General features: G+C 43.3%; 1 protein-coding gene and 1 pseudogene across 1 annotated transcript in view; one reads left to right on the top strand and one right to left on the bottom strand.

Moving 5' to 3' along the window:
• Papss2 (3'-phosphoadenosine 5'-phosphosulfate synthase 2) overlaps positions 1–23,193 on the top strand; it is a 92,056-nt gene that overhangs the window by 49,234 nt on the left and 19,629 nt on the right. The window contains exons 3-7 of the mRNA XM_004653196.3: positions 4,902–5,137; positions 8,213–8,351; positions 9,482–9,600; positions 9,733–9,846; positions 11,531–11,642. Coding sequence (XP_004653253.1) covers positions 4,902–5,137; positions 8,213–8,351; positions 9,482–9,600; positions 9,733–9,846; positions 11,531–11,642 — 720 coding nt within the window. The remainder of the gene's footprint in view (positions 1–4,901; positions 5,138–8,212; positions 8,352–9,481; positions 9,601–9,732; positions 9,847–11,530; positions 11,643–23,193) is intronic.
• Positions 6,107–6,852, bottom strand: LOC105943714 (annotated as a pseudogene).

Below are 23,193 nucleotides of genomic sequence, written 5' to 3'. Positions count from 1 at the left end.
ATTCTTCTGTCTATAAGAAATGGAGTCTGACAGAGACCCAAATGACCCCACAGTGAACACCAATAACCCTATTGGAAAGGCCCCCAGGAATGGGGGGTGGGGGAAGGGGACATATGACAGCCTATGTTAAAAAATTAAATAATAATAATAATAATAATAATAATAATAATAATAAAGAAATAGAGTCTGATACATCATGGGAAATCTCTAATTATCAGGTACCTATCTCGTCTTGGGCAGGACAAGATGGGACAGGAGTGTATGACACCCTCTTTCAGTCTAGGAACTTAACAATTCTCATGTTTGTCCTTAAACGCATTTCCTGGTATGATGAATGGGCCTTTCTTAATCTGACAGAGAATTTTGCAGCCTATTACATTTTAGATGTTTAGAAATACTCTTTTTCTAATGTTTTGATGTTCTAGAGCACTTGTGTACTTACTCTAAACAAACCAGCATAAGAATCTGGGAGGAAAAATGTTAATAAAAATTTTTAAATTAAAAAAAAAAAGAATCTGGGAGGAGGAAAACTAGCCACTGTTTTTAGCCAACGATTGCTCCTTTGCCTTCAGAAACAACTAACTCGCCCTGAGATGACCCAGTGAGCTTCCCTTTCTTGTCCTTTTCTAGCTGCAGACACTGAAGCTCAGAGTTATGACAGAAATGGAATTGGGCCCTAAGATCCCCAACACCCCAGTCCTTATATTCTGAGCAAGAGCAGAAAACTGTTTCTGGGACTGAGTCTAATACAGTCTGGACTCCAAAGGAAAAGTCAAGTTCACAGATGCAGTAAAATGTCTACTCAGACGATGACATCAGCATATGTTCTACCCTCTGCTCACCAAGGCAGATGCTTTTAAACCCAAGGATAACTACAGAACATAGCAGGGAAGGGCTGCCTTTCTTGACATTTTGATATTGATAACTTGACACTTCTTGGTTATTTGTTGCTTGTTTGTTCTGTTTTGGGATTTCCTTTTTTTTTTTAATCATTATTTATTTTGAGAGAGAATGAGAATGGGTATGCCATTGCCTGCTTGTGTCACTGTGTGTTTGGCTATGTGGGACCTGGAGATTTGAACATGAATTCTTAGGCTTCGCAGGCAAGCAATTTTACTGCGAATCCATCTGTCCAGCACCCTGTTTTTGGTTTTCTGAGACAGAGTCTCACTATGAAGTCCAGGCTGAGCTAGAACTCATGATCCTCATTTTTCTTCTTTAAATATTTTCATTTTTATTATTTATTTGCAAGCAGAAAGAGACAGATAGAGAGAATGGGTGCCCAGGGCTTCCTGCTGCTGCAAATGAACTTCAGAGGCATATGCCACTTCATGCATCTGGCTCTACGTGGGCACTGAGGAATCAAACCTGGGTCCTTAGGCTTTGCAGGCAAGTGCCTTAACTGCTGAGCCATCTCTTCAGCCCTGGCATTTTTCTTCTTGCTCTTTGGAGTCTTTTCCTGCTCCGGTCTAATCTAGCTTTATTCTGTCTTCTGTGAGTTATTTCCTCATGCCTGTGGTTTCACAGCCAGCATTTGCATCCAAACAACTTTCTCCATCCTCTTCCTCTAGTGCAAAGGCAGGTGAGCACTGCATGAGGCCTCAGTTTCCAACATTATTCCCAAGTCATTACTCCATCCAAGAGGCATAGTTAGGAGCAGTAGGTGCAGCTGTCTTCCCAAAGTTTTCCCTCTCTTTATATGTTTGCCTTTATGGGATATGTATGAGTGAAGACCTCATTTATGTTAGGACAGGCACAGGAAATCCATTTTCTCGAATGTGGCACTTCTTTGAAAAAGAAAGAAAGAAAGAAAGAAAGAACCAGTAGGAAAAGGGAAAATATAAAGCATATATTTCCTCTGTCTTTTCTACTCTTCAAAAATTACCTTTTGGGGGCTGGAGAGATGGCTTGGTGGATAAGACACCTGCCTGCAAAGCCAAAGGACCTCAGTTTGATTCCCCAAGACCCATGTAAACCAGATGCACAGGGTGGCGCATGCATCTGGAATTTGTTTGCAGTGGCTTGAGGCCCTGGTGTGCCCATTCTCATTCTCTCTCTCTCTCTCTCTCTTTCTCTCTCAAGTAAATAAATAAAATAAAAATATTTTTCTTTTAAAAAAATTACCTTTTTGGACTGGACAGACAGCCTAGCAGTTAAGGCACTTGCCTGCAAAGCCTAAGGACTCATATTTGACTCTTCAGGTCCCACATAAGCCATATACACAAGGTGACATAAGCACACAAGGTTGCCCATGCACACCAAGTGGGCACACGCATCTGGAGTTCAATGGCTGGAGGTCCTGGTGTACCAATTCTCCCCCTCCTTTCCTCTCTCACATTAAAAAAAAAAAAATCACCTTTCCCTACTTTATTCTTTATTCTTATGTTTCCAAGGTAGAATATTGACCATGCAAACCAAAGGAAACCAAATACCTCAGAGACTCAGATTTAAGCCCTGACTTCACCTAAGTGGGTGACTTTGAACAAACCACTCAGCTTCTTTAGGCCTATATGTCCTTATTGTAGAGTGAAAATGCAGATTAGTACTTGTCTCATGAATATGTAGCCAGAACTAAATGAAATGAAGCATAAATGCAGGTAGCACATTATAAAGCATAAAGGCATGTACCTGGCCATGGCAAATTTATAACAAATTTAGTTAGTGTTACCACAATGGATTATAATTTATACGCCAACAATTTAGTTAAACAGTTACTACAGTTTGATCTTTGTACCCAACAGATAAAGCAAAATGGAAGGGAATTGTGATTACATTTCTTAGTATTCTGATACCAAAGAACATACCAGAGATTCAAGAGTCCCATTTTTGGAGAATGGAATTTCAAAGGGGAAAGTGTGTGGGGGGGGAATTTCCATGGGATATTTTTTTATAATCATGGAAAATGCTAATAAAATTTTTTTTTAAAAAAAGAGTCCCATTTTCCATACCCTATGATCTGACATAATTCTAAGAGGAATTTATCACTTGTCTTTTTTTGAAAAGAAACTGGATGGGCTGGAGAGATGGCTTAGCAGTTAAGGTGCTTGCCAGCAAAGCCAAAGGTCCCAGGTTTGATTCCCCAGTACCCATGTAAAGTCAGTTGCACAAGGTGGTATATGACTCTGGAGTTCAATTGCCATGGCTGGAGACACTGGAGTACCCATTCTTTCTCTCTCTCTCTCTCCCTCCCTCCCCCCCCCCCCACCGCTCTCTCTGTCTGTCTCAAATAAATAGATAAATTTTTAAAAAAAAAGAAACTGGATAACCTAGACAATACCAACAATGATGTAGCTGAGTCTCAAAACATTCTTCTAATGTTCCTCTGTCAAGGCCAAGGTTGTGAGTTTAAAATACAATTAAAGGGATGGAGAGATGGCTTAGCAGTTAAGGTGCTTGCCTGCAAAGCAAAAGGACCCAGGTTCGATTCCCCAGGACACACATATGCCAGATGCACAAGGGGATGCATGCATCTGAAGTTTGTTTGCAGTGACTAGAGGCCCTGGTATACCCATTCTCTCTCTCCCCACCCCGCCTTCCTCTCTCTCTCTACCTGCCTATTTCTGTATCTTTTTTTTCTCTCTCTCTCAAATAAATAAATATAAATAGAATTTAAAATGTGGGGGTCAAGGGGGAAAAAAAAACTGGTTGTAGTGGCACACACCTTTAATCCCAGCACTCAGGAAGCAGAGGTAGGAGGATTGCTATAAATTCAAGGCCCTACCTTGAAAAAACAAACAGCAACAATAAAAGTGTAGAAACTATTTATTTCCTTTTTATAGAATACCTCCTCCTACCTCAAATTTTCATTCCTCTGAACTTTGTCTCTGCCTCTCTTTTATATATATAATTTTTATTTATTTATTTGCAAGCAGAGAAAGAAACAGATAGAGAGAGAATGAGCATGCCAGGGCCTCCAGCCATTGCAAATGAACTCCAGACACATGTGCCCCTTGTGCTTCTGGTTTACATGGGTCTTGGGGAATTGAACCTGGGTCCTTTGGCTTTGTAAGCAAACACCTTAACTGTTAAGCCATCTCTGCAGCCCCTGCCTTTCTATTCCTTTTTCTACCTTTCTCCTCTCCTGCTGTCTTCTCTATGTTAGGATCTCTTGCCTTCTTTTTCTTCCTTCCCTATTTGCCTGATTCTGTGCTAGGTATGGTATGGTAGTGGCTTGACACCATGGAATATCCTTCAGGTTCAAAGGAAAAGTGGATTTTGGGGGTGCTAGCTTTCTGCGTGCCAGTCAGAATTTGACCACTTGAGTGATTTTGTCAGCATGTGTGTCTTCCCCATGCTCTGTGTGTTCTTCCTTTCCCAGAAATTGTTTTTGTCAACAGCTATTCCAAAAGTTAAAATAACCACAAGTCATGGTATATAATAAACTATACCTTTTCCTAGATTTCAATGGTTTTCATTTAAGATGAGAGGGTTGTCACCAGTGTTAAGTTACATCTAAAAGTGTCGGATTACTGCACAAATTTTCATCTGTTTTGGAGGGGATGGCTTATTTTTTTTTGAGATGGGGTAGCCCAGGCTGGCCTTGAACTCACCATGTAGCCTCCCAAATTGTTGGATTACAGTTTTGCAGCACGATGCCCAGCTCAAACATTTTTTTTGAAATATTTGATGCATTTATTAATTTGAGAGAGAAAGGTAGAAAGAAAGAAAGAGAATGGGTGTGCCAAGACCTCAGGCACTGCAAAGGATGTCCAGAAGCACGCACCACCTTGTATATGTGGTACTATGTGGGTACTGGGGAATCAAACGCCAGCCCTTCAGCTTTGCAGACAAGCACCTTAACCGCTGAGCCATCCTCGTAGCCCCCAGCTCAAACTCTTTTTTTTTTTTTCCATCTTAAACCACCTGGGCCAATGACAGTGTGTTTTGCCTGTTCTGTACAGGTCTCTCTGGTGCTGGGAAAACGACGATCAGTTTTGCTCTGGAAGAATACCTCGTCTCCCACGCCATCCCTTGTTACTCCCTGGATGGGGACAACGTGCGCCATGGCCTTAACAAAAACCTTGGCTTCTCTCCCGGTGATCGAGAAGAAAATATCCGTCGGATTGCTGAGGTGGCGAAGCTCTTTGCCGATGCCGGTCTGGTCTGCATTACTAGTTTCATTTCTCCATTCACAAAGGTAATAGATTTGGCACCACACGCAAACCCACCCACGCGAGGCCCCGGTGCAGCCAGACCCAGTTGCCCTGCAGCCTGCTCCCTCGCGTGCCCTCCCGTGCCCTCTGTTGACTACTGGTGATGTAAAGAGAGTTGCTTCATCGGAAGCCAGTGTCCCCGCTGACCTAAAGCCTTTAATGGTCACATGGGGGACACGTGAGGATAAGCAAGAACTCCAACACACTTCAATGTCAGTTGTGCAAGGGGAATGCTTAGTGGGCCAAGGAGCTGTCACTGGAAAGCTCTGGTCGTGTGTGTTTATCGTGGAGCTTTGAAGCAGGAAGTTTCTGGTAGCTGCAGATAACCACAGTGTGTCTTGAGCACATCCTTGGGATGAAGTCTCCCCATATCACCAGCACAATCCTGCTATTTTTTCCTGTAGTTTCCTTTAGACGTTCCCGAGACAGTTTTTTTTTTTTTTTTTTTTGATGGGGTGTAAGGGTTTATGAGTCCCCAGGATCCAAGGCATGAGTTCCATACTGAAGCCCAACTGTGTGCAAGAAGTGACAACACTCATTAGCAAAGCCAACATCAACCCGAAATAACAAAACTAAGATTTGGAATAGGAAGATCACACACACACACACCTCACTCACTGATAGCTGTTCCACTATGATAGCACTGACATTTAAACTACCCTAAAAAAAGATCACTTCTGCATGTCCCCCTCAACATCCTGTTAAACTCTACTCAATCTCTACTTAAAAACTTTATAAACGATGTATTTTATGCTTGAAAACATGAACTTTATGTTCTATGCACAGATAAATTTCTCTGACTGTACAGCTAATATGGTTCTATCCTTTGTTTAAAAAATATTCTTGTCACTAGCAACACTTCCATGGACTTCTACATAAAGTGATCTCTTCCTTCTTCTCCAAAGGGTCCTAAGGTCGCCATGTGGTGGTAAAGACCATCACCAAGTGCCGTGCCTGCTCAGAGCTCTTTATTAAGATGGTTTGGGGTTCAGGGGAGCTGCTGTCTTGTTCCTTTTCTGTTTTCTGAGATCACGTGCTGTCGCCCGGGGACCCGGCCGGGCGGCTGACCTTCACTTGTCCTTGGAGTGGTCCAGGCTCTCGAGCACCCTATTGAGACGCATGCTGAGGAGTCTGACTTGGTTCTCCAGGTGCTCCAGCTCCTCCTCCACACTGGGGCTGCCGAGGCTGCTGCGCCAATAGACGCCCACGGGCCCCGTCATGCAGTAGACGGCCACCACAAGGCGCCGTGGCAGCTCCCCCTCATACCTGTGCAGGATGTACACACAGGACACGGAAAACAGGATGACCCGCACGAGCCAGAAGAAGCGGCCCAACACCAGGTGTAGGACGCGGAAGGTGAAGCCCAAGGTCAGGGACAAAGACCAGTAGGGCCAGAAGGACAACTCCCACCAAGAGCAGGGCGGGCGCGGGCCGGGCTGCGGGACACCGAGGCTGGGCTGAAGCACTGGGGCAAGTGGGCAACATCAAGTCCAAGGACATCCAAGACGTCAATCCAAACTTTCCACAGAGTCTCCACCAACATATCCACTCGCAGCACAAACCTCTCGGTCAGCCTGGTCAAGCGCTTCTGAGTGGCGAGGACGCCGTTCTCCCCGCGCCCCCTGCGCTCCCGGCGCCAGCAGCCCGAGCAGCAGCAGCCTGGCCAGGCTCGGGGCTCGACCGAGGCGCGCGCGCCCATGCCCATACCGTGCGCCCATGCTCGGCCGCTGGTGCGGGGACAGGGCCACGCGTCGGCGCGCAGTCGCCCCAGTTGTGTTTATCAGAGAGGCCTGGCCGAACTTTCTGGAAAGTCTTTGCTGAGCGTGAAGCCCCTTATCTCTGGAATAGCAAGGGCAAGAGCGCATAGTGTTTTGCCACGAAGACTTCCAGCTGTGAACTTTCTGTCCTATCCATTTTCTTGTTTTAACAGAACATGGGAACAGATAAATTCTAAAGACTAGAGGTTTTCTTTGCCCACGGTGTTAGCGGCCAGGCAGCCCCAGAGCGTGCCGTCTCCACTTCTGCTAACCTTTGATGAGGGCGTTGTGCAGCGGCATAGGCAGGTGCTCCGCTAGCGTGCACGCCCCACGAAGACCATGCTGTGCAGCTCAGACTGGCCTCAAACTCGGGCCTTCTTGCCTCAGTGTCCTACCTACACAACCACACCCCGTGCTTCTTTTAAAGCCACCCGTTCAGTCATGGGAGCTTCATCCTAATGACCTCATCGAGTCTTACTAACGCCACCTTCAAAAACCATCAACATACCAACTTGAAGACGGTTGGGGAACACATTCAAACCATAGTCCACAGTAAACCTCTTTTGACAATCTTTTTTACTTTTCAAAAATGTATTTACTTTTGAGCCAAGTATGGTGTTGCATGCCTTTGATCCCAGCACTTGGGAGGGAGAGGTAGGAGGATCACTGTGAGTTGGAGGCCACCCTGAGGGGCTTCCAGGTCAGCCTGAGTTAGAGAGAAACCTCACTTTGAAAAATAGAAAAAAAAAATTTATTTACTTTGAGAAAGAGAGGGAATGGGTGTGCCAGGTCCTCCAGCCACTGCAAACAAACTCCAGACACATGTGATATTTAGTGCGTCTGGTTTACATGGCTACTGGAGAATTTGAACCCTGGTCATCAGACTTTGCAGGCAAGCTCCTTAAGTGCTGAGCCATCTATCTAGCCTCCCTACTTTATTTATTTATTTACTTTTTAAAATATTTTATGTATTTATTTTAGAGAGAGAGAATGGGCATGCCAGGGCTTCTAAGCCACTGCAAACAAACTCAAGAGACATGTGCTATGTACATTTGGCTTATGTGGGTATTGGGGAATCAAACCTGGGTCCTTAGGCTTCACAGGCAAGTACCTTAGCTGCTAAGCCATCTCTCCAGCCCCCTATTTTATTTTTTATTAAATGATTTTATGGCTGGCCTCAAACTCACTTTGTAGCCAAGTGTATGCCCGACCCTTCTGCCTCGACCTCCTGGTAATAGAACTACAGGCATGCACCTCCATGCCCGGTTCTCTTTTTACATACTTAAACATAATGTTTTTCAGGATCGCGAGAATGCCCGCAAAATCCACGAATTAGCAGGACTGCCGTTTTTTGAAATATTTGTAGATGCACCTCTAAATATTTGTGAAAGCCGGGATGTAAAGGGCCTTTACAAACGAGCCCGAGCTGGAGAGATTAAAGGTATGAGAACTGGCAAGCCGCACCATGGATAGCCTGCCAGTCTTTGGGTATATATGTTCTCAGAAATCTGTCTAAGCTATACATCCTGTTTTCCAAAATTGCAGGTGATGTATGCAACTTTTTATCAAAGCGTAGTGTGTTCAGTGTGGCCTTGGGCCCGACTTTCTCTTTCAAGAACTGTTGCCTCAAGTATGAGCAGTAAAATTCAGAGACTAGAGTGGATCCCATCTTGTGACTGTGTTTAAGGGCATCTATCAGACTTTTCCCCCTGGCCTTCCTGTTTTGATTCTTATCAGCTATCCAGGTGTAACCTTTGCCAGACACTTGATAATCTGAGACTTTCCATAGTGAAAATGCTAATGTGCATTTTCTTTTCTTTCTATCTTCCCTTTTTTTGAAAAGTTATAATTTTTAAAAGCAAATGTTTGTTGTTGTTGAGACAGTGTCCACACCCCGCCCCCAGACTGACCGGCAACTCCCTATGTAACTGAGGGTGACCTTGAATTTGTGGTGCTCCTGTCTCTACCTCCCAAGTGCTAGAATTATAGGGCCGCTACACCTCGTTTTATGTGACGCTGGGGATGGGGCTCAGGGACTCACGCATGCATGCATGAGCCACACCCCAGCCCTCAGCTATGCATTGTCTTACCTATGGGAAGAAGTCAAGGATGTCATTTGAACTTCTCTGTCGTAGTCTGAGTTTTCAGGTTGGCACATTATTCTCTATGTTATTGATTAAAAATACTATCCTGAGCCAGGTGTGGTGGCACATGCCTTTAGTCCCAGTGCTCAGGAGGCTGAGGTAGGAGGATTGCTGAGTTTGAGGCAAGCCTGGGGTAGAGTGAGATCCTGCCTCAAAAAACAGCCAGGTATTGGTGGTACATGCCTTTAATCTCGGCACTCGGAGGCTGAGGTAGGAGGATCGCTGTGAGTTTGAGGTCGGCCTGGGACTACAGAGAGAGTTCTAGGACAGCCTGGGCAAGAGTGAAACCCTATCTCAAAAAAAATTAATTAATTAATTAAGTAAGTAAGTAAATACACACACACACACATGCACATATACATATATCTTGTTCAGATATATATATATGTATCTGAACAAGAATACGACTTGCGCTTGTGCCCTGCAGGATTTACGGGCATCGATTCTGATTATGAAAAGCCTGAAACTCCGGAGTGCGTGCTGAAGACCAACTTGTCTTCCGTGAGCGACTGTGTCCAGCAGGTGGTGGAGCTTCTGCAGGAGCAGGTGGGAGGCCTGGGCAGCCTGCCTCTCTCCCCGCCCCCCTTGGGTCCTCCGTGGTGATCTCCGTTTCTTTACTTTAAGGCATTCCTTGTGCAATCCTCATTTGCAGTTGTTGCCAATTTCATTTAATTGCAGAACATCGTGCCCCACGCTATGATCAAGGGCATCCACGAACTCTTTGTGCCAGAAAACAAACTTGATCAAGTCCGAGCAGAGGCTGAGGCTTTCCCATCGCTGTCAATCACCAAGGTACGAGAGTGCAGACTGGCCAGAGGAGAGCTGAGTCACGACATCCCATTGTAATCCTCGTGGTAGTAAGAAAGGTCTAAGTGACAAGCCAGACACCCTGTAACTCTTGCCAGTAAGTCAGCGCTCAGGAGGCTGAGGTAGGAGGCTCGCTGTGAGTTTTAGGCCAGCTTTGAGCACATAGAGCACTCCAGCTGCCGTTATACTTACAGTTGTGCTGAAATGGAGGCAGAGGGCCAATCATGATTTCTGAGAAACAGTTTGTCCAAAAGATGAATACTTCTTGAGCAATCTAGAGGGAATGTGTTTAAACCAAAGAGCAACCCTGAACTAAAATAATATGAATGTCTCCATCCTTTATACCCTAGAGAGTGCACTCTTCCTACCTCAGGGAGAGTGTAGTCTGAGGGAAGAGCCAGACAGCTTATGTTGCGTTGACTTTGCTGCCTGGAGCATGTAAGATGCAACCCCAGCAAACTGTCCTGCATGTGGCATTTTTATAGGTCAGTTTAACTTAGTGCACACAAGACGATCAAGTCTTTCTTGGTACCTTTTTATTATTCATTAAAACCTTGGAGATTTTGTAAGAGGGAACTTGCTTCTGCTAACTAAAGCTTCATACACCAGTAAGTCCTGAACAACTTATAAACAGAATCCCTTGGCTCTGTGAAACAAGCCTCAGGCACCACCGCGCCAGGCAGATTAGTAAACACATAAATTACAGTGTGGCATAGTAGTTCTAATCACAGGATGTTCTGAAGGGCAGAGAACTTCAAATCTAATGACTCATTCTTGGGGTCATAGGGATGGTGACAGGAAAGGTTTCAGAGCAATGACCTGTGTGCTGAGTTTCAAATGATCAATAGGAGCTTGCAGGTGGGGGAAAGGATAAGTGTGACACAGGTCTGAAAGAACGTATGTTTAGACTCTGCCTTGACTGGCGGGATTGGTAAGAAGGTCCCCATTTGGAAGAGGAGGGAAGTAGAAGTCCCTTCCTGAGTCACAGGGACCAGAACTTAAAAGATTTTCATGCCATGGTAATCATGTTGGCCTTCATCTTAGAGTCAATAAATAGCTTGTTCCATTCAGTCAAGTGACCAGTAAGTACATCTGGTGAGAACATATACCAAACCAGATTTTCTGTATGCGTGTGTATAAACAAAAAGGGATTTGAACAAATATTCAACGCAGTAGCACATTACGGGAATGGTTACAGCCGAAAATATTCACATCATTGCAATTTGATTTTTTAACATGTTATTTATTTATTTATTTATTTGCAAGCAGAGAGAGAGAGAGAGAAAATGGGCACACCAGGGTGTCTGGCCACTACAAAACAACTTCAGATGTATGAGCCACCCTGTGCATCTGGCTTTACATGGGCACTGGAGAATTGAACCTGGGTCATCAGGCTGTGCTGAGCCAGCTCTCTAGCCCCCCAAATTATTAAAATTTGAAATCATTTTACCACTCTTCTATAGGAAAGTTCTAAACTTACACCTAGCTAGACCTTGGATCACAAGCCAGCAGGACATATGGGAACACTTAATTCATAAAAGGTTCTGCCCTCACCCTCCTGCCGACTGACTAAACAATTGACCATTGACGGGGAAGGGGAAGATCCCTAAGAGAGAGAAAGAGAGCGGGAGAGAGTGGATGGAAGCAGTATCTGCTCCTTGTTTTACAGCTGGATCTGCAGTGGGTCCAGGTTCTGAGTGAAGGCTGGGCCACGCCCCTCAAAGGCTTTATGCGTGAGAAGGAGTACTTGCAAGTCCTCCACTTTGACACTCTGCTGGATGGTATGTTATTTTTATTGTTGTTTCTTTACTGTTTCTTATTAAAGGAAACAAATCTCTCTAGAAGTTTGCATAAGAACAGAATGATTAATCTTTGGTTTACCAATATTATTGCAAAAGGCTTTAGGTTATCTTCAGTGGGCCCATTCTAAAAAAATGTCAGACGACATTTTCAGTACTTTTGGTCATTCTCACAGGATCAATTATTTAAAATAAGGAAGTTGGGAAGTCAAGGGTTTTCTTGCACACAAAACTAAGAGAGTTGCATCTTTCAGTCAGACTTGTTCTTGACTGGGTCTCTGATGCAGGAACACCTTGCTGGCTGCTCAGATGACTCCAGGGAGCCAGGACAAGCCTGTCACAGGGGTGAACTAGCAGGCCACCTCCCATCCTCCACGTTGCTTTCGTCATACAGGGTCACACCAGCTGCTTCCCTTGGTGGATTCTGACTTGTCAGTGTTCACCCATCTATGAACTACGTTAGGATGGTTTCATCCTCTAACCCCAACAGGGAGGGTGTGAGGCAGTATTCTGGTCATAGGCTAGTGGCGTTTTGAACACAGATCTGGTCAAGGTTGGAAGCATGTGCTATTCAGTATAATTCCGGACCTTTCTTTGATCATTTCCTTCCCAGAGCTGCTATTGAATGTAACTTCTCTTGTTTCAAGAATTTGGGGGTATGGCTGCCAAGTGGGGAAGGTGTGCTGGTGAAGTCACAATGGATTTATAATCCTGAGCAGAGCTTCAGACCTTGTAGGAAGAAGGAGCAAATCATATATTCTTTCCCCTTGTGCTAAGCTTATGCTGCTAAGGAATGGTCCAGAAACTGAACTCGAGGAAGGATCAGACTGGACCCTCTTCATTCCTAATAGCTGGGCATGCCTGGTAACCTGAGGTCCTTTTATCAGATTAAATAACATTCCAAAGGGACACTTTACATATAGTTTGCTTTAATAACCATCGTAATGTGTACCTCTATGGCATTTCTCTATTTAGTACCTACAGAAGCCCTGGATATTATCTACACATGAGGAAACTCAGCTCAGGTTGAGTGACTTGCTCAGATTTCACACTTGCCCAAGCCCAGAGTCCACACTTTGACTCCTGTCCTACCTCAGACTGCTCTCCTGGTGTGCCTTGAATGGAGTCTAGACCTAGGACTTCAGAGCAGAACAAAAATCATCCTAGAAGACAAAATGCACCTTGTGGGTTTTTTAAAGTATTTTATTTATTCATTTGCAGAGAAAGAGAGAATGAAAATGGGTGCGCCAGGGCCTCTTGCCCCTGAAAATGAACCCCAAATATATGCACACTTTACATGGGTATTGGGTAATCAAATCTAGGCTGTCGAGCTTTCAAGCAAGCACCTTTAACCAGTGAGCCATCTCTCCAGCCAAATCTTGTGTGTGTGTGTGTGTGTGTATATATACATATATATATATATATATATATATATATATATATATATATATAGAGAGAGAGAGAGAGAGAGAGAGAGAGAGAGAGACTTATTTAATTGTGAGAGAAACAGAGAGAAAGAGGCAGATAGAAAGAATGGATACAGGTGCACCAGAGCCTCCTGCCACTGTAAATGAACTCTAGACACATAGACCTCTCTGTGTATCTGGCTTTATGTGGGTACTTGGGAATTGAACCCCAGCCATCAGGCTTCACAGGCAAGGGCCTTTAACCTCTGAGCCATGCCTCCAGCCTGAAGTCTTGTGTCTTGAGAAAGGAATAGAAGGGCATGTTGCTGGGTTAAGAGTTAAGAGTTTATGGCTTTTGCTTGGTGTAGTGGTTACACCTTTAATCCCAGTACTTGGGAGGCCAAGGTAGCAGGATCACTATGAGTTTAAAGCCAGCCTGGGATACAGAGTGAGGGCTAGGTCAGCCTGGGTTAGAGTGAGACCCTACCTCAAATAAAACCAATAAATAAATAAATAAATAAATAAATAAAAAGAGTTGATGACTTTTGCTTGGTGTAGTGTTATACACCTTTAACCCCAGCACTTGAGAGGCCAAGGTAGCTGGCCAGCCTGGGACTACAGAATGAGTGCCAGGTCATCCTAGGTTAGAGTGAAACCCTACCTCAAATAAAGCCATAAATAAATAAATAGAGAGTTTATGGCTTTTGATAGATTTTTAAGAATTTATGACCAAAGGATGAAAATAGATTCTTCTCTCTCTCCATGCACAAGGATTAAGTCCAAATGGATTAAAGACCTTAACATCAGACCCGAAACTCTGAAACTGCTAGAGGAAAAAGTAGGAGAAACCCTTCAACATATTGGTCTTGGCAAAGACTTTCTGAATACAACCCCAATTGCTTAGGCAATAAAACCACAGATTAATCACTGGGACCTCATGAAATTACAAAGATTTTGCACTGCAAAGGACACAGTGAAAAAAGCAAAGAGGCAACCTACAGAATGGGAAAAATATCTTTGCCAGCTATATATCTGATAGAGGATTAATATCTAGGATATACAAAGAACTCAAAAAGTTAAATAGTAAGGAATCAAACAAGCCAATCAAAAAATGGGCTATGAAGCTAAATAGAGCATTCTCAAAGGAAGAAATACGAATGGCATATAAGCATCTAAAAAAATGTTCTACGTCACTAGTCATCAGGGAAATGCAGATTAAAACTACATTGAGATTCCATCTCACTCCTGTCAGAATGGCCACCATCATGAAAACAAATGATCATAAATGTTGGTGGGGATGTGGAAAAAGAGGAACCCTTCTACACTGCTGGTGGGAATCCAATCTGGTCCAGCCATTGTGGAAAACAGTGTGGAGGTTCCTAAAACAGCTAAAGATTGATCTTCCATGTGACCCAGCCATAACACTCCTAGGCATATATCCTAAGGACTCATCTCATTTCCTTAGAAGTTCGTGCTCAACCATGTTTATTGCTGCTCAATTCATAATAGCTGGGAAATGGAACCAGCCTAGATGATCCCTCAACTGATGAGTGGATAATGAAGATGTGGCACATTTATACAATGGAGTTCTACTCAGTGGTAAAGAAAAATGAAGTTACGAAATTTGCATAAAAATGGATGGATCTGGAAAGGGTTATACTAAGTGAGGTAACCCAGGCCCAGAAAGCCAAGCGCCACATGTTCTCTGTTATATGTGGATCCTAGCTGCAGATGATTGGGCTTCTGTGTAAGAAGGAAAATACTTAGTAGCAGAGGCCAGTAAGTTAAAAAGGAGACATAAAGGGAAGAGAAAGGAAGGGAGGAGGGTACTTAATAGGTTGGTATTGTATATATGTAACTACAATGATTGAGATGGGGAGGTAATATGATGGAGAACGGAATTTCAAAGGGGAAAGTGCAGGGCGGGGGGACGGGAGGGTATTACCATGGAATATTTTTTATAATCATGGAAAATGTTAATAAAAATTGTGAAAATAAAAAAATAAAAACAAAAAATAAAATAATAAAAATTTTAAAAACAGAATTTATGACCAAAAAGATGAAGATGAAGAACATCTAATATAGATGATGCTTGTGGATTAGTTAGGCATGATCTCTCTTCTTCCCTCTGATACCATTTCCATTTCATTTCATGCACAAAACACACTGATTTCTATTTCTTACTTGCTCCTCATTACTGTGAGGTAGATGAGCCTCATTGTTCCCACTCCTCATATAATCTAGATGTCTGTCTGCCAAACCCATCCACCCACTCACTTTTCCAACATCACTAGAGTCCTTTAGCTCCAAGCCCTCACCTGCTCATGCTATCCAGGTTCTTCCCAAAATCGAAGCCCAAGTATTGATGGGAATACCCAGGGAGCATGTTTCCTGTGCCCTTGTGTCAAGCCCGCAACTGAAGGCCGCATCTGTGTGGCTCTGTGTGGCTCTCTGCACCCCCAGCAGTGTAGGTCCTGTCCCGAGACTTGACCCCCGAAGTTCTTAGAGCAAGTAGCTGGGGAAATTTATGAAACACTTCTTAAGGGGAAGGAGAATTTCCTCTCTGTGTGTAAGCCTCAGTTGAGGACTCCCTAAGAGATTACTTGACTCCATGAATTATTCTTGTAATCCATTTCTATCTCACTAGCCTGTGGTGCCCATGTGGCTACATTAAGAAGGGTTTGAGATTAGAGGCCATACCATTTCCATATTCCCCTGCAGGCCCTGTTTCTGGTACTATCTATAGGACTCCTTTGGCCCTTATGGGAATTCTCTGTTTGGGGTACCATCTGCCTCTACAACCACAGTCCAGTGGACACACTTATTTAACCCAGGTATAGTCTGGATTCAAAGTTCTGTAGCCACTTCTGAAGCCTCCTTAGTTCTTATGTAAATCAATTAATAAAAATAGATGGCACAGGTCTGTAATTCTAGCTATGTTTGAGTAGGATCTGGAGGACCACAAGTTCAAGGGCTGCCAAGATGGCAGAATGAGTTCAAGGCCAGCCTCAGCAAGTTAATGAGACCCTGTTATAAAATACAAAGGAAAAAGAGGGCTGGGACATAGCTCAGTGACAGAACACTTGCTTAGCATAGGTAAGGCCCTGATTTAATTCCTACATTCGTAGTGCTGAATATATATATATATATATATATATATATATATATATATATATATATATACACACACACACACACACACACATATACATACATGCATACATACACACACACACACACACACAAGACCATCAGACTCCCTGTGCCTCAATTCAGTTTTGACCTAACTAGAGTTCAAAATATCACCATGGGTAAGAGTATGAGCTGTGAAGAGAAACACATGTCAGTGATTTGTCATGAGCCTGGGCAAAATTACTTAAGGTTTCTGGCCTTTGTTCCCTCACCTGTATAATAGAGATGTTCATTGAAGTACCTGGCCCAAGAGTAACTTTCTGTGCGTGTTAACTATGATTAAGAACAACCTCCCGCTGTACACAGTTCAGGACCAATGGGGCCAGCCTTGAAGAGAGTACGTGGTGTAACCCTAGTCACATCAGCTAGAGTCAGCCTAGAAAGGCAGGCTCTTTGCCAGCACCAAATCCTCACTGAGCACCCCATGTGTCAGGGCTGCTCTAGCTTCCAGGGATGGAGTACTTATAATGACAGATTTGTGAGCTTGCTGGACAGACAGTATAGCTTCTGAGCCCATCAGCCATGACTTCCCACCCCATCAGTGTCTATGACACATCTCCTTTTTTTTTTCTTTAAGGTAGGGTCTCACTCTAGCCAAGGCTGGCCTGGAACTCACTCTCTCTGTTGTTCCAGGTTGGCCTTGAACTCACAGCAATCCTCCTACCTCTGCCTCCCAAAAGATGGGATTACAGGCATGTGCCACCACACCCAGCTTCATGACACTTCTTTCAAAGCTAGTTTACTGGATTTCAGTGAACTCTGAGATGACATATTCCCCAGAAAAATTGGAGCTGATTCTCTAGAAGTGGACTGGAGTGTCTAGAGGAAGCGTCTTGGAGTCCTTCACACATAACATGCCATTGCAGTCTCATTAAGTGCCAGATATGATGGCTTTTGGACTTGGGAAACAATTAAATTTTTAGAAAGTGATTTTTTTTTTTTTTATCTCAGAAGGTAGGGCAATGTATCATTCATTTTAATTACTTCATGAAGGTTTGAGTCACCACCACTGAAATTGAAATATTCTGTATAGCCACAGGCACATGGCCACTTTTGCTTACCATCCAACAACTGCAAATCTTTCAATCACCTTTCATCTGTAAGCAGCATTTTTTTTTTTTTTTTTTTTTTTGGTTTTTTGAGGTAGGGTCTCACTCTAGCCCAGGCTGACCTGGAATTCACTATGGAGTCTCAGGGTGGCCTCAAACTCGCAGCGATCCTCCTACCTCTGCCTCCCAGTGCTGGGATTAAAGGCGTGCGCCACCATGCCCGGCTGTAAGCAGCATTTTTTAATCTCTACCATGTCTCCTATAAGGTATTTTGTTACTTTTAGTTTTTTCAAAAGTGAATATTTCCCCCTGAATCTAAAAATAAAAATAGTTTTGTCAAGTCAGTACAAAAGCAAAACAAAAAAAATTTGTTTTTTAAAAAGCCAGGTGTGTTGGTACATGCCTTTAATCCTAATACTTGGGAGGCAGAGGCAAGAGGATTGCTGTGAGTTCAAGGCCAGCCTGGAACTAAGGAGTGAGTTCCAAATCAACCTTGGGCTAGAGTGAGACCCTGACTCAAATGAACAAAAATAAACCAAACCATTTGTTAGTGCTTATGGTATCTGTAATACTCAGTACCCTACTTCCATGTCAGTATACTCTATCACTTTATCTCTCACTCGAAATATAATTTCAAGGTTGTCACAGACCCTCCTATCATAATTGTCACATGTAGATTTAAAAATGGGATATCTGGGGACTTAATTTGGCTCCCAAAATGCACATAATAAAAATGCCTGCCTGATGACAAGTGCCTATCACCAGAGTGCCAGGGAAGGGGGGGAGGGGGGCAGGACCCCTGGGACACACTGGCCAGCCATTCTAGCCAAACTGAGAAGCTTCAGGCCAGTGAGAGACTGGTTTTTCCTGAGGAATATCACCTGAAATTGTCTTCTGGCCCCCACACGTGGACTCCTGTCTGCATGTGTACCCACCCACACAAACGTGCGCACACACAACACGGAGAATTAAGGTTATGTTGAAAAGTAGCTTCCAAGTATGGCAAAGACATTGAGCCTTGACAGCAAGCGTTCTACAACTCTGACTTCCCAGCACAAGGCATGAAGGAGCTCTACAAACACTCCAGTACCACATCCATGACTAGGGTATCCCTTTAACTTGGATAACACCATGAGAAGACATTCTGCCCTAATGAGGATTTAAGTATTGAAAAGGGCAGGTAATTTCCTTGAAGCTTGCCTTCAAATCCAGGTTGTGTTGAATACACTTGAGCTTACTTTCCTGGGTATACTATCAGGTCCTCTAAACATCTGGGATCTGATAGTCTGCGCCATAGGCTTGTAAGCTTTCCCCCAGAGCCCATTTTATAATATCACAGGCTTGCAAGAGATAACGTCCTGCTGAAATGAAATAAGCTATGGACATGTTATCATTGTTTTCAAGCAGGTAATCATTTGAACAATGCTTTTAGAACAGTGTTCGTATCAATTCTAAGTTCTACCTGATTTTTGGTGTCATGTACCTCTCTCTGATTTTAAAAACAGCACAAACAGGAGGCCAGAATATTTGCATATGTAGTATATATTTGTATATGTCAAGTGTCATGATAAGCATTTGTTTCCCGACATTACTGCAGTAAGATTCTCTTGGTGGAGAGCTGAAAATGTGTTTCTTGTATTTGTATTTCTCTAGGCATGGTCCATCCTGGTATGTATTTTGACTTTCCAAGTAGTTAAATTATTATAATTAGATATGTTACATTAATTCAAAATTGTTAAAGACATAACTTAAAAAAATCCAAATGAAAACAGTTGGAATTGTTATCAATTCATGATCCAACCAGTTATGTTTTTCAGTTGATTAGAGTACAAATAACAGGAAATTTCTGGAACATATTCAGCTATTGTTTGTCACGTTATGTTTGGCTGATATGAGTAAACTTGTTTCTAAATTATTGCTGCACATTTTGTTCCTGAGTTCTTGTAGACTTACCATTCTCTTCTAGTGACTGTGTGTCACCTTTCAGTTTCACAAAATTTGGAAATTTATTTGTCTATTACATTTGAAAAGCATTTTTAATCAATGAAGAAGAAAAATAGATGCAATTGAAAGTATATGCACCTGGTTGGATTGTGTGTGATCCTATGTTACTTGTTTGCAATGTGTGATTATGCATGGATTTGATTTCAAGCTGTCATAATGGTAGTTATAAAAATGGAAATAAATATATATTTGCCGTGACTGTGACCTTCTTCGTTGTACCAGCAGGAGCAGGTAAAATCCCAAAGATACTATTTATGTCTGGTATTGTTTTTTCTTTAAAAAGCTTAGTATCAGGCTGGAGAGATTGCCTAGTGGTTAAGGCATTTGCCTGTGAAGCCAAAGAACCCAAGTTCGATTCCCTAGGACCCATGTACACCAGATGCACAGGTGGTGCATGCGTCTGAAGTTCGTTTACAGTGGCTGAAGGCTCTGGTGCACCTATTCTTCCCCCCTCCCTCCCTCCTTCCCTCCCTCCCTCCCTCCCTGCCTCTGTCTCTCTCTCAAATAAATAAAAGGGCTGGGGAGATGGCTTAGTGGTTAAGGTGCTTACCTACAAAGCCAAAGAACCTTAGTTTGATTCACCAGAACCCATATAAGCCAGATGCACAAGATAGCACACGTATCTGGAGTTCACTTGCAGTGGCTGGAAGCCCTGGCATGCCCATTTTCATTCTCTCTCTCTCTCTTGCTCCCTTTTGCTCTTTTCCTCTCTCAAATAATTAAATAAAAATAAATAAAATAAGCTGGACATGGTGGCACACGTCTTTAATCCCAGCACTGGGGAGGCAGAGGTAGGGGGATCACCATGAGTTTGAGGCAACCCTGAAACGACATAGTGAATTCCAGGTCAGCCTGGGCTGGAGTGAGACCCTACCTTGAAAAACCGAATATATATATAAAGAGATTAAAAGTTATTTTTAAAAAACTTAGTAAAATAATCAAGGTTTGTTTAGTTTTTGCATAGGCACAGTCTGTGCACACAATAAGCAGATATACAAGGCTAAAACAAAAAGCTTGAAAATTACTTAAAGCAGAAGAAAAAGTATTCAATTAGACAAGAAATTATCTTGAACTTTCCATGGTTAAAAATCAAAATACTGATGCTAGGCATCATGGAGCACGCCTTTAATCCCAGTACTTGGGAGGTAGAAGTCACAAGATTGTTGTGAGTTTGAGGCCAGCCTGAGACCACATAGTGAATTCCAGGCCAGCCTGGACTAGAGTGAGACCCTACCTTGAGAAAAAAAAATACAGTCAAAATACTGGGCTGGAAAGATGTCTCAGCAGTTAAAGGCAGTTGTTTGTGAAGCCTGATGGCCTGGGTTCAATTTCCCAAGTCTACACATAAAGCCAGATGCACAAAGTGGTACATGTACCTGGAGTTCTCTGCAGTGGCAAGAAGCCCTGATGTATCCATTCTTATTCAATCATTCATTCATATTCTTTCTCTGCTTGCAAATAAATAAATAAAAATATTTTTAAAAAATCAAATCCTCTCCCAAAATGAGATTATCTATAATAAAAATATGGAAATCCCTAACACAGTTGAAGCACAGGATGGGAAAAGCCAAAAACTTTTATTTTTTATTTTGGGGTGTTTTAAATTTTTTTTTTTTTAGTTTTGATTTGAGGTAGGGTCTTACTCTAGCCCAGGCTGACCTGGAATTCACTATGTAGTCTCAGGCTGACCTTGAACTCACAGTGATCAACCTACCCCTGTCTCCTGAGTGCTGGGATTAAAGGCGTGTGCCACCATGCCTGGCTTTGTTGTGATTTTGTGAAACAGGGTCTTACTCTAGCCTAGGCTGGCCTCAAACTCATGGTGATCCTCCTTGCTCAGACTGCAGGCATTAGGATCAAAAACATGTGCCACAATGCCCGACCCAGAAACCTTTAAAGTCATGGAGGATGGTAGGTGGATACATTTATGTTTTTAAAAAGTAGAGTGGGGCTGGGGAGATGGCTTAATGGTTAAGGCACTTGCCTACAAAGCCAAAGGACCCATGTTCAACTCTCCAGATCCCAGTAAGCCAAACATACAAAAGTGAGGCAAACACAAGGTCTCACATGCCCATTAAGTGGTGCAAGTGTCTGGAGTTTGATTTCAGTGGCTGAGGCCCTGGCATGCCAATTCTCTCTCTCTCTCTCTCTCTCTCTCTCTCTCTCTTGTGTGTGCATGCACTCTCACTAAAAAGTAAAATAAAAGGTAGAGTGACTGCAGAAAAGGCTAGGTAGGTAAAGGGCTAGCTTCCCAAGCATGAGGACCCGAGTTTGGATTCCAGCACCCATGTACTGGTGCACATCTTTAATCCCAGCACTCAGGAGGCATCACTGTGAATCAGAGGCCAGACTGACACTACATAATCAATTCCAAGTCAGTTTGGGCTAGAGCAAGACCCTACCTCAACAAACAACAGCAACAACAAGAGCAAACAAACAAACAACAACAAACAAAAAAACATGGTGGAGAGCTGCTGAGGAAGACATCCATTGTTGACCTCTAGTCTCTCCACACACTTGCACCCACATACAGATGAACATGAATACATACCAGCATGAACATGACACACAGATGCCGGGCGTGGTGGCCACGCCTTTAATCCTAGCACTGGGGAGGCAGAGGTAGGAGGATTACTGGGTTTGAGGCCGCCCTGAGACTACATATTGAATTCAGCCTGGGCTACAGTGAAACCCTATCTCAAACAAAGCAAAAAAAAAAAAAAGAAATTTTAAAAAAGGGAGAAAGATGCCAGCAAAACCACAGTAGACTTGGTTGTTTGCACGTGGAGTAGCACTTGCAGGCACGTGGGGTCAAGTGGCATTACATGGGCGGACTCCTTTGGAAGGTCTGGCTGGTGAGTTGCTTATTCTGACACCTGTCCGGCAGTGTTGCTGTGTCACTGTGGTTGTACACACACACACACACACACACACACACACACACACACACACACAAAATAGCCCAACTTATATGAGGACACTTTTCAAAATTCCACCATTGGTTCTGCCAGGGACTAACCTGGTCTTTAATATAACAAAGCCCTGGAGACTGGGACACTTGATATGGCTTGTTCTCACCTTGAGGGGCCCTTCTGTGTTCTGTATTTTCAGTTTCTATATTATCAGAATTCTCCAGAGAAACAGAAACAATAGGAAGCATACTTTACCTACTGAGCTGTTTCTGCAGCCACTCTACTTTCTATTTTACTTTTTAGTGAGAGTGCATGCACACACATGAGAGAGAGAGAGAGGTGGGAGAATTGGCATGCCAGGGCCTCAGCCACTGCAATCAAACTCCAGACACTTGTACCACTTAATGACCTTTGTATGTCTGGCTTACTGGGGTCTGGAGAGTCGAACATGGGTCCTTCGGCTTTGAAGGCAAGTGCCTTAACCACTAAGCCATCTCCCCAGCCCCACTCTGCTCTACACATAGATACATCAGCTGGGGAACCTAGCATCCAGAACACCTATGTTTGTGGGAGACACCTGAATCAAACCACCACATTCCACCCCTGACCCCCATAAACTGATAACCATCCATGATATAAAATGCAATGCAATCAGTCCAACTTTAAAAGTCCCCATAGGTTTTAATCAATCCTAATGATGTTCAAACATCCCCATAATCCAAGGTCTTTTAACTGAGCCACAATACCAAAAAAATCCCCCCCAACAAACCCATAATGACACAGAATAAACACTCACATTGCAAATGATGGCATTGGACATAGCAAAGAAATATTCAACCAATATAAGACTTAAAACAACCAGTGTAGCCAGGCATGGTGGCTGGTGCACGCCTTTAATCTCAGCACTCAGGAGGCAGAGATAGGAGAATTGCCATGAATTCGAGGCCACCCTGAGACTACCTAGTTAATT

Source organism: Jaculus jaculus, chromosome 1, assembly GCF_020740685.1.
Source record: "Jaculus jaculus isolate mJacJac1 chromosome 1, mJacJac1.mat.Y.cur, whole genome shotgun sequence".
Classification (NCBI taxonomy): domain Eukaryota; kingdom Metazoa; phylum Chordata; class Mammalia; order Rodentia; family Dipodidae; genus Jaculus; species Jaculus jaculus.
This window is presented reverse-complemented; position numbering and strand designations above follow the sequence as displayed.